Source organism: Candoia aspera, chromosome 4, assembly GCF_035149785.1.
Source record: "Candoia aspera isolate rCanAsp1 chromosome 4, rCanAsp1.hap2, whole genome shotgun sequence".
Classification (NCBI taxonomy): Eukaryota; Metazoa; Chordata; class Lepidosauria; order Squamata; family Boidae; genus Candoia; species Candoia aspera.
Genome location: NC_086156.1, coordinates 107592995 through 107605234, shown reverse-complemented (window position 1 = coordinate 107605234; position 12240 = coordinate 107592995). Strand labels below are relative to the sequence as shown.

At 39.0% G+C, this 12240-nt stretch overlaps 1 protein-coding gene across 1 annotated transcript; it reads right to left on the bottom strand.

Moving 5' to 3' along the window:
* Positions 1 to 3181: 3181 nt before the first annotated feature.
* LOC134496957 (vomeronasal type-2 receptor 26-like) lies at positions 3182 to 11405 on the bottom strand. The gene is made up of 5 exons (XM_063302672.1): positions 11262 to 11405; positions 9422 to 10303; positions 7616 to 7843; positions 6711 to 6819; positions 3182 to 4083 (listed from the first exon to the last, which is right to left on the bottom strand). Exons 1-5 carry the CDS (start codon positions 11403 to 11405, stop codon positions 3182 to 3184), a joined length of 2265 nt encoding a protein of 754 aa, XP_063158742.1.
* Positions 11406 to 12240: the final 835 nt, after the last annotated feature.

Here is a 12240-nt window from a genome sequence, read left to right as displayed (position 1 = left end):
CTTTGGGAGGGGTGTGTGTGTGTGTTCCTGTGATCTGTACACTTCCCAGAGTCATACTGTTGGGTTGGGTGGCCATAATAAATGTAATAACTGAATAATTAAAATAAAATAAAATAAAATAAAGTATCTCCAACCCCTTTTCTTGGTGGACTCCAAAGTGGCCACTTCATCTGCCTTCTTTTTTTCTATGCTCCTAAATAGGTAACATTTCACCTAGAAGTGCTAAAACTACATTATTATTATTATCTATATACTAGGTAGAAAACTTAATGAGTTGGTCAAATTCATTGGCTCATTATTCATGTCAACATCGAATAACTCATGACATTATTCAACACTCTTCCAGCAAGAACCAGATTTGGTATGAATGTTGAAATACTCCAGAAGTGGTGGGGGGAATCATCAAATTTTGAACAGACTGAAAACTCTTTGAAGTCACCTGCTTTGTATCACATCCCTACTTTGCTGGCTTCAGTGCTTGATTCATAGGATCAAAATAATAAAATAAAAAAATAAAATAAAATAAAATAAAATCAGAGCTTCAGGCAGCAGCTATTTGTTGAACTGAAGCATCCCTCAAACACACCCAAAGCCCAACCTGAGACAAAAGACATAACTTTGGGCAGGCAGAAAAACCTTTGAAGGATCCAGGGAAAATTTCACATATGAACTGTTCTAAATGAGAACATTATCAGGTTGCCCAAGGAATAGCAAAACACAAAGAAAAGATAATTGGAGGGCAACCAGGATACTATAGTGAGGTTCTAGTTGTTGGCTTTTACTATGGGTTCAAAATGTTTTAATTGCATTGTTAGATTTATTCAGTCTGTTTTAAGAGAAATGGTCGAAAACATCTCTTACCCTCCTGTGAAAGGACAGGGTGTCTGAACAGATTAACAGCTGTGATTTCTAAGCTGTGATTGGTTACTGCTTTTAAACAAAGATACAAATTGGTCCTTTCAGTGTAATTGGAGACTTCTACTCCCCCCTTCCTTTTTAGCTGTTAAAGTTGAAGAGTTGGTTCTTTTTTGTATGTGTGTGGGGGGGAAGGATATTATGTTTGGCCACTAGAGGGAGGTAAAGTATTAAACTTGAATTATTGAAATAAAAAAAAATAGTTTTTGTTTTCTTTTTTTAAAAAGGAAGGGGGGGGGAGAATAAATAGAAATTATGACTACTAGAAAGCAAACAAGGCATGGGTCTGGTGAATTTGATTGGATAAAAAGCATGCTTGAAAAAAAAATACTCTTAAAACTTCACAAACTATTACTTGAAATGTTAACCAATCACTTGATTCAAGATTTGCTGATTTTGAGGAAAGGCTTGATCAAATATTGGAGAAAATGGAAAAGAAAATGGAAGGAGGAATTTAAAAAAATAATGATAGAGTTGACTTGTTGGAAAATGAAAGGGAGAAAACGATTGACAGACTTGCATTATTGGAATTGAGAGAGAGGAATTTTGTTTAAGGCTCAGGGGAATCCCTGAAGTTAAAGAAGAAAATTTAAAAGACACAATTACACAAGCTTTGGTGATATTAATCGATTGGGAACAAGATAAAATGTAGGATGAAATAGAAAAAAAATGTATTAATTCTAGATATGCAACTACACATAGTAAACTGAGATATGTCTTGGTACTGTTTTCGAGGAGAAAAACGGATTTGGTTTTGCAAGGACATTTTGACTCTAAACTTAATATTGGAAATGTGGACATAACTGTTCTTAAAGAAATACCAGTAAGGATTTTAAGAAAGAGAAAGGAATATGCTTTTTTTTGACAGACATTTTGAAAAATAATAAATTCCCCTTTCATTGGGAAAAATTAGAAGGGGTAACTTTCTCCTATCAGCAACAAAGATTTAAATTAACTTTGATTCTGAAAGTTAAGGATTTTTTAGCTAGATACGGAACTAACCTAGAACAGGATATATCTGGAATTAAACAGATGGAAGTTGTAATACATGGGGAAGAGATAGCTGCTATTTCTAAAGACTGCTCTGAATTGGCAGGACTTCCTGGTTAATCAGAGCATGCTTCTACAGTTTGCAAAGTCTGAATGTGCTGGTTAATGACCACAATGACATTTGATTTGGATTTGCAAAAAGATCTATTAAACTTCAGAGGGTATGAGATATAAGCAAAGGAGATTTATTTTATTTTATTTTATTTATTTTTATTCCAACTTTATTTTATTTATTTATAAATACCTCAAGGCGGCAAACATACCTAATACTCCTTGCTCCTCCTCCCTTCCCTTCTCTTCCCTTCCCTTCCCTTCCCTTCCCTTCCCTTCCCTTCCCTTCCACTTCAAATTACACTGGCACTCTGTAGAAAACTATACTCATTAGCTCACCATTTGTATTATGTTAATGATCTTTTCTCTCCAGACCTCCAATCACAACACCTAGATGCATCAAATTCACTTCTTCCAGTAGTCATTGGTATATTTATTTATTTCCCCATAAGCTTGTGCAATACTTATCACTGATATCTATCTATCTATCTATCAACAAGTACAAGATAGGAGTAAGCCTCCAATTTGTTTTAGCTTCCACAGTAAGGTCAAGGGCCTAAGTCACTTTGGTCTTGTTTATACATAGATCTGAATGGTCTGAAAGGGGAGATCTGAAAGGGGAGGAAAGGAAAACAAATGTAAGGGGAGAGGAGGTTACACTGCATTTCTCAACATTCAACAGTCTATCCTTAGCATGTAATCCATACACCTGACTATAATTCAATATTTATTATATATTTAGCATAATGTATACCATAATCTTCTCCCATCAATATTCTAGTCCTATGTATCTATCTTGGTATTCCATTCAAACATACTGACTAGAACAGATGGTTTTTAGAAACCTGTTCTATACATTAATTTGATGAGAGAGATAAAATAGTCCCCACCTTGGCAGCTAGTATATTAGATTTGATTCACTGTTTCTAGTCAATATTTATTTATTTTTATTTATTAAACATACTTTATTACAAATATCTATAAAACTATATGTGGGACATATGATTATATGGTGGGACATAACATTAAAACATTAAAACATTAAAAACAGAAACAGCTTTCCAACTACTAAAATTGCAGTTGCAGTGGGTTATAGATCTTCAGTTTGAGGTCTTATTGCTTTTGCATGGCTAAATTAAAAGAAGGCAATACAATTCCAGATCTTTCAGCTTCTCCTTTGTCTTAGTTGCTGCTTGCTATTCAGTTCAGGCCTCAGTATAATGATATAGCATTTAGGGAAAAAGATGCATACAAGGAGCCCCCCACTGGACGTTACGATCGAGAAGATCTCCACAGCCACCATATGTTTGCCCCCTGTGGTCAGATAGCTAGGAACAAAGGAGAGCCAAACACTGCAAAAGATCAACATGCTGAAGGTGATAAATTTGGCTTCATTGAAAGTGTCCGGTAGTTTCCGGGCAAAGAATGCTACAGTGAAGCTGACAAGGGCTAGGAGGCCCATAAAGCCCAGGACACAGTAGAACATGACAAAGGAGCCTTCATTACATTCCAGAACAATTTCTTCTGCCATTAGGTGCATGTTGAATTCAGGGAACGGAGGAAAGGTCAACAGCCAGACGGTACAAAGAATGACTTGAATGAAGGAGCAGAAAAGGACGATGGAAATAGCCAATCTCTTCCCCATCCATTTCCTCATTGCAGACTTTGGTTTGGTGGCCATGAAAGCTAAAATCACAGTGATGGTTTTTGCTAACACACATGATACAGCTACAGTAAATATTATGGCAAAAGCACTTTGTCGGAGGAGACAAGTTTTTTTATTGGGTTTGCCAATAAATAGTAAAGCACAAAGGAATGAAAGCAGGAGCGAAATGAGTAGGATGTAGGTGAGGTTTCGGTTGTTGGCCTTGACAATGGGAGTGTCCTGGTACTTAATGAAGATGCCCAGAACCAACAAAAGGATAAAAGTGGAGAAGAGAGAAGAAATGGCCAAGAGAGTCCCCAACGTTTCCACATAAGTCAGGAATGTTACAACTTTTGGAAGGCATGAATTCTGATCCTTGTTTGCATATTGATCTTCTGGACATGAAAAGCAGTAATCCATATCTAGGAAAAAGATTCAGGTTAGGAAGATGGTTGCACTGATTTTGAACTCAACAAAATCACAATGGAACATAGCAATGTCATAAGGTGTGGAAAAAAGGATAGATTTTCAAGAGATAATCAGTCAAATATGGTTCCCAGTTATTAGCTACATTAATGAAGTATTTCCTAATAGATTCTTCTCATTTCTACAATGGAGAGGGGATGACAAAAATATTCAATGTACATGCTTGTTCTCTCCATCACATTACACACACACACACACACACACATAGGCTTGTGTGCATGTATGTATATACATACCGTTATCTGGGAGCCATTTGATCCTGTTGGGCCCAAGGAAATGGACAGGATCTTCCAGACTGTAAACGCCACCACCTTTCAATTAGATCCATGTCCCTTCTGGCTAGTGAATGCAGCGCGGAGGTGACATGTTTTTGGGTCCATGCTATGATAAACAAATCCTTAAGACCGGGTGTTTCCAATGACCTTGAAGGAAGCGCTGGTGCACCCCCTCCTCAGGAAACCATTGCTGGACCCTACTCTTCGGACAACTTTTATCCCGTCTCCCACCTCCCCGTTTTGGGGAACATGGTTAAGAAAGTGGTGGCATTGCAGCTCCAGAGGGTCCTGGATGAAACTAATTATCTAGAGCCCTTTCAGTCAGGTTTCAGGCCTGGATAGGGAAGCGAAACAGCATTGGTCACACTTATGGATGGCCTCTGGTGGGAGTGGGATGGAGGCAGTGCATCCATCCTGGCTCTTCTTGACCTCTCAGCGACTTCCAATACCATCAACCATGGTATCCTTTCAGGGCAGCTCCGGGATTTGGGGGTGGGTGGCATAGTTCTGTGCTGGTTCGCCTCCTTCGTCCAGGACTGGTCCCAATTAGTGTTGATAGGGAGTGAGTGATCTGGCCTACAGCAACTCCTTTGTGGGGTGCCATAGGGCTTGGTCCTCTTTCCTGTCCTTTTTAACATCTATATGAAACCACTGGGTGAGATCACATGATGAGGTATCATCAATATACTGATGATATTCAATTATACAGTACATCTTCATCCCTGGTGAAATAAGTGATGCTGTGACTGTCCCTTCCCATTGACCGGGGACTTTGGGGGTCTGGATGGGGAACAACAGGCTTCAACTGAACCCTGGTAAGACAGAGTGGCTGTGGGTTAATGGCTCTTCCATATCTTGGACTTTGTCATCTTTGGTTCTGGATGAGGTTGCACTGCCCCAGAAAGACCAAGTGCAAAATCTGGTGGTCCTGCTGGACTCACAACTCCTGCTTGAAGAACACGTGGCAGCAATAGCCAGGGGGGGCTTTTTGCAATGTCATGTTGTGCACCAGTTATGCCCTTTCCTGGATTGGGAGGCCCTTAGCATGGTTACTTGTGCCCTGATCATCGCCCATATAGACTACTGCAGTGTGCTCTACATGGGGCTACCCCTGAAAAGTATCCAGAAGCTACAGTTGGTCCAAAATGCGGCAACACAGGCAATTCATGGTGCCCTAGATTGGAACATTACACCATTATATCGTGAGCTGCATTGGATAGCAGTCTGCTTCCAGGTATAATTCAAGGTGTTAGTTATCACCTTTAAGCCCTACAGGTCATGGGGCCAGGTTACCTGAGGGACCGCCTCACCTCCCTGACATTGACCCGCTTGACCCAGTCATGCAGAGAGGGCATGTTACAGACCCCGTCTGTAAGAGAATTCCACTCCCTCCTCCAAGGATGAATTCACCATCGCCTGGACCCACCCACATGTCACCTCCTGAGCTGCCTTTGCCAGCCAGGAGGGACAGGGATGTAATTGACAAGTGGTGGCATTTACAGACTGGAAAACCCTGTACACTTCCTCAGGCCTATTCTGGGAATGGGACAAGTAACTATGTTCCCCAGGCATCTCCAGATGTCATGCCTTACGCTCGGCATCAAAATTAGAATGAATCCGAGCAATTTTATCCTCCACATGCCCATAAAACTCCTCTTCATGGCCTCGTAGGGACCCACCTTCCCCAGAATTGATTGAGTGATCTTAAACAGGGCTGTCGAGCAGCATTCTGCAGATGCAATAAGAGCAGAGAAATATTGATGTTCAACTGTATTATTTTTATTATTTGTATCATCAATCACTTTACATAATTCAATTTAGAAATATCAAATATGGCAGTGCAGAGCATAAGGATTGATGTACAGAGGTGGCTTTGGGTGTGCAGAAGCACAAAATTATATCCTCTCTGCATCATCTTAAAGCACTGTCTTTTCCAGGGATGACCTGACAGCTTGAAAACATAGCAGGGGGGCCTAGCTTGGGTCTCAAGTGCATTCTGAAGCAGTGGTAAAAGATTTAGTTTCTGCATAGCCTGAATCTCAAATAACTCAGCATCCCACCATTGCCATTATGTGAGCCATCCTGAGAAAATAAATAAATAAATAACTAAATAAAAATAATTAGACCTCTTTTCAGAATGTGACAGAGTAGTGTTATGTTCTGCAGACAGTAGCCTTACATTGCAACTATCAACTGGGAAACATATTTGGCCGCATAGAAATGAATATCTACACCACCTGACATCACTATATCTTCAGATTCTGCAATACTCATCTTTCACCACTCACCTATCAGATTGGAAATCTTCCCTTCTGGACAGCGAAGACAATCATAACAGCAAAATGGCTTCCCTTCTATTTTCGTCTTGGTGGAACCCAAATGGCAGTAATTGTTACACTGAGAAAGTGGCCGGACCTATTCATTAAAAAAGAAAGAATGCTTGGTGTGTGTGTGGGGGGGGGGGTTGGTTGTTATTGTTTATTTGGTTCCCCCCCTGCCTCCCCCCCAAGACTGTGTTGTAGTAGGTATTCTCTGTTTAGGCTCCCACTTGGTATCGTGTTTGGTGAGAGGTCTTGTGAGTGATGTCAGTGAAGAGGCCAGGGGAGGAAAATACTTTGAGATGTACAGAGCTAACCCTCATATCTATTGACAAGTATTTTAAATGATGCTAGGGAAAAAACCTTCTGGAGTCAAGCTTATATGCTGGAGAGCACATGAATATGTCCATGTAGTTTTATTGACAATGGAATGGAGGTAGTTTCCCTCTGTCTTCTTTGTGGACCTTTTTTCACCTTCCTACAGCCTTGGTATTTTCTACAAGTCTGACTACCGCTTGGCATGGCTTGTTTTACCACCAACCAAGGTCACTTAGATGCTGACCTCTGCTGTGATTTAAGATGATATATGATTGTATAATGTAATGGATTATATCATGTAAAGGTCTTCATGCAATTGGAAGAAGTATTTATCCTATGTTTTGGATCCATATAGGTTACAAAGTGTCTGTTCCCTTTTTCAACACGGTATGACTATATAAAAGCTATAATCAATGACAGGTTTCTGTGGCACATCTTTTAGTACTGAAGACATGAGAAAAGAAGAAAAATCACTAAAACTATTCCAGAACTGACATCTATTCAGGTAAACACTGGTAACATGATTCTGGATTGTCCAAACATGTGTTTCCATCTACCTGGTTAAACCTGCTTGGCCAGATGATGGCTTCCTCGTAGATGCTCAGCATGTCCTCTTGGGAAGTCACAGACCCTATTCCACCCACTTTGACTTTCAGAAAGGACTTGTTTGGGAATGTGATCCAATTGATGACATCAAATCCACCCTCTAGTTCTCCATTTTGGTTGAAAGATATTGCTTCTCCTGCCGTATTATTGAATGAGATCCTTCTTAAAACTTCATTGAGCTACAAAAACAAAAAAAAAACGAAACACACAACAAAAACATACACAGATATAAACCAAGCCTAAAGAATGAAGGGAAGAAAGAAAAAAAATAATGAGGATCTATAAAATGCTGAAGACCTATCTCTACTTCAGGCATATTGGAAATAAACTGTTTTATGTAGCTTATATCGAGTTCCCAAAGCATAGAAACATACTTGAATCTGGTAATCCGAGTCTGGGAAAGAATTAGAATAAATGTTTTTTTTTTTTTTCCCCTTTTTTCAGAGAGTGAGAGTATTCCATTTGGAATTGGGGGAGGAAGGAAGTTTACACGGTCTACAGAGTTTAAAGGAAGAGAGTGGTTTAAACAGAGAAGATGGCTAAGAAGGAAAGTTCACTCTAGGCGGTTTCAGACTGTTGATGTTCCTCCATGATAGAGGTTCACCAAAGAGGAGAAGGCAGGGAGGAAGACAGCCTGGAACGTTTTCAAGTCTATCCAATATAAATTCCAAAGATTGAGACAGACAGACAGATGGACAGATAGAAGGAGAACTGGTAGATATCCAGAGAGAGAAGAGGATCTGAAAATAGAAGTCTGTTAGCCATGAGAGATTACCAGATAAATTTAAGTTAAACCCCTTAATTCCCTTTATCTGGGAATTATACAATAGTAATATGCACCGTGATGGACACACCTTGCACCATCCCTTCCTCTTGCAGAAGGGAGATGGTTAACCCAATCTGATAAAGCAGTTTAAGCCATATATTAATTTCCAGTCTCTTCTGCAGTTAGAAGTATGAAGACGGAATACTTACCTTCTCTAGCAATATGCAGAACTAATTAGCTAAAAGAGTCAAAGTCTTGCAGAAAGCAGTGCTTTTATAGCTTTTAAATGTTACAGATAAAAGGGGAGACAATAAATTGAACTGGTTCACTATATGGTTCTTGCACGCTGTCATTTGATCAATTCTGAAAATCTCCACATCCTCCATAAAAGGGGAAAAAAACAATAATAACTATCTCTTTCAGTGTTTCTAGGCATATTTTTGATTATGTTGATGGTGAAGATAATAATGATGTCACCACTAAAATTAAATTTAAAGGAAAAATGCAATTGAATAATTAAAATCAGAAGGAAAAAAAAGATAAGCATTCTGAAAAAAAAAATCTGTAAGCCACCAAGAGTCACTTTTATACTGAGATGGGTGTTTTATAAATTTAATAATAAATAAATGAAATAAATAACTAAAAAAGAAAAAAAAGAAATAGATGCAGTAGAAAATATCAGGCTGTTTCCTGAATTACAGTGCTGGAATAGTGCTTCCTGTGCATCAGATATATTAACATAAATGGAGAGAAGGAAACCAGATTAGTAAAGGCACTCAGTAAAGATTGTGAATCCTTGTGTCTGGAGCATCAGGAAAGGCATTCTGCTGTTTCCTTGAACTTATCACTTTTAAAAAATCTTATTTATTGGAGGAGAAATGCACTATGTCCAAAAGCAAAATGATATGGAACTAAACATTGAATTTGGCCTTTAGATGAGGTAGAGACACATCTATACACTTCACACTTCTTTATGTCCCTGAGACATTACCTTCCATGGGTGATGACTGAGAAGTTCAGTAAGTCTCACTTTGCCTGTTCTTGCTCTATGTTTGAAGGTCATTGAATGAGCAACGTGCAATGCCTGTGCCACAATATAGACTGCATTGTAGATGCTATAGCTGTGGCCAGTCATGTCCATTTCAAAAACGGAGGAAGGGAGGGTCTCTAGCTTCTCCTCCCCAGTGCATGTCGGTTGACTGTCCATGACTGGGTTGGGTTTCCCATCAACCATGGAGCCTGAGAACACACATCCAAATGCCTCCTTCCAGAAAACCCTAATAAAGCCATCTTCTGGACTGAAGTCTGGTTTTCTCGACTGAAGAAATTCCCGAAACCCTGGGACCTCTCTTGAATGAACTGCAAAGGACAGAGCACCATGGAGAAAATCTAGGTCTTCCCACCTCTGAAAGGGAAGAGATGTGAAGTCCATCTGGGCTGTCATAATCCAGATTTTACTGTTTCCTTGTAATGGTATCTCATCAAATTTTGACACAGCTGGAAACATTCTCAAAATTATCATTATATCGATTTCACCTTGAACTACCACTGAATTCACAGTGCTGTTCATGACAACACCATACATTTTCATACCTTCTTTCACAATATTGAGAATGTCAGTGGAATAAGAAGCAGTTGGGAATCTTTCAATGAAATCAAAGCAGACCCCACTCTGGAGAAACATGGGTACCACATTTTGTACAAACTTCTCCCCATTGTCATTGCTCACAAACAAGACCCCGATCCATGTCCACTGAAAATGCTTCAGTAGCTGAATAATTCCCTTATACTGATGGTCCATATTTGGAAATATTTGGTGGTAGAAACCAGCCTGTCTGTCCTGATCTGTGGTTGGAGCAGAGCCATACATCAACTAAAGAAGATACAGAAGAATTAGGAGAGAAGACAATAGGCTTTTATTTTTTAAAAAAATCTGTCAATATATTTTTTCTAACTGTAGTGCACAAGCAAGGATTTAGATCCATTTCAAATTACCAGTTTCACATTTGGCAGTTGTGTTCCTCCAGCAATATTAAGGGTATTTTTTAAAAAAGTTTATTTTGCACAACATAGCAATCTTTGTGTGTCTTAATCTCTTTTACATTTCTTTGTGGCTTCCTAAGCAGACATTTCGTTCAATCTATTGTGGGAACTGAGAAAAAGGGCTAATTTGTTATTATGTATGTCCTATGGAAACCAGCCTGTCTGTCCTGATCTGTGATTGGAGCAGAGCCATACATCAACTATAGAAAATACAGAAGAATTAGGAATGGAATGAAGGCTTTGATTTTTTAAAAAGTGTGTCAATAATTGTTTCTAACTTTAGTGCACAAGCAAAGATTTAAAGCCATCTCCTATTACCACTTTTACATTTTGCAATTTTGATCCTCCAGCACTTCTAAATATAAATGCTCACAGTTAGTTTTGCATGACGTATCAATCTTTGCTAATCGAAATCTTGCTTAGTTTTTTTTGTGGCTTCCTATGCTGTATAAACTCCAACGTTTTGTTCTGTCTACTGTGGGAACTCAGAAATGGGGCTAATTTAGTTATTAAGTAAGTTCTTGGAATGCAGACCATAACATGTGGTAAACCTGGAGCTTTCTAGGTCCAGTTAATGTTCATCACTTTCTCCATCCACATATTATTACCCATGAAATTGAAAATGGAGCAGCCGTTACAAATGTGTTTCAAAGTTTTAACAAGAAGGTGGAAAGAAAAGGATGCCTCTTGTTTTCAATCAGTCTTTACATTTTCCCAGTGACCAAGTCTTATCTAAAAGGATTGAGTGATTTAATCAAATTGTATCCATAGTACACATAAATGGTTACCTGAGGAAACTTGTAGATGTGCAGAATGATGGCTGTGTGAAGACATACATCAGTGTCAGGTCCTCCAATTATTGCTACTGGATATTTCTGGGTGTCACAGTTGTAGTTTGGGATTAATCTGCCTTTAGAGGAAAGGAGTTCCATTGAGGCATGATACATCCATTTTGAAGTGAAATGACTGTTATAGATTTGGAAGCCCAGTGTTATATTGGGTAGAATCTGGGGATTAGTGTTGATCTCCTTGACAGCAAATACTAAAGCCAGGATGTGTTGGTAAATCTGAATTATGACCCTGACGAGAGAGGTACATCATCTGCTATAATACATTTAACTAGGGACATGATATATTTTATGCCTTTCCTTTCACATGCGATGTGAGGTACTCGATCCGGTCAATATAGGTCTGATGCATGCCTCTTATTTAAACTTGTCAGGAACTGAACGAATCAAAGCACTTTATCAGAAAGGTCTGGCAGCAGTCAGAGGAACCAGGTTTCTGCCACTCGTAGGTGGCCTCCCATAATTTTTTTTATACGACAGTATTAGGATGGGTTTAGTATGCCAGTGGTGTCCGCAATATTGACCGGGGAGGCTACAATGAGTATCAATGGCATAGTTTTTGTGATCGTTGTGAAGGAGACTAATAATGGAGTTCTTTGTCTTTCAGCTTTTCTTTCATTCCATCTGGAAAGATTCACATTGCAAGACTAGGACACTGTTCTATGAAGGTTAATTTAATCCAATAAGCTTAATTAATTAACTCTTAATCAAGTAAAAGTAATTTGTTCAAAACAAATTACTAGGGAGTGGAATTTCACCCCCAGCTCCCTTCATACAGTACAGCTTTGGCTTCTACAGGCCAAATTTAACAGTGGTGATATTTGGGGGAGTGGGAAACTTACAGATGGACAAAAAGAAACTTCCCTTCTTGACCATTCATTGCTAGGGATTTGGTGGCACCGGATCATAGAAATATGTA

Excerpts from the sequence above, each read along its gene's own strand:
- LOC134496957 (XM_063302672.1), bottom strand. The coding sequence starts at position 11,405 with ATGGAACTCCTTTCCTCTAAAGGCAGATTAATCCCAAACTACAACTGT. Across the intron at positions 10,304-11,261 it reads ACATCTACAAGTTTCCTCAG|TTGATGTATGGCTCTGCTCC; the intron begins GTAACCATTTAT and ends TATCTTCTTTAG. Across the intron at positions 7,844-9,421 it reads TCAGTCATCACCCATGGAAG|CTCAATGAAGTTTTAAGAAG; the intron begins GTAATGTCTCAG and ends TTGTTTTTGTAG.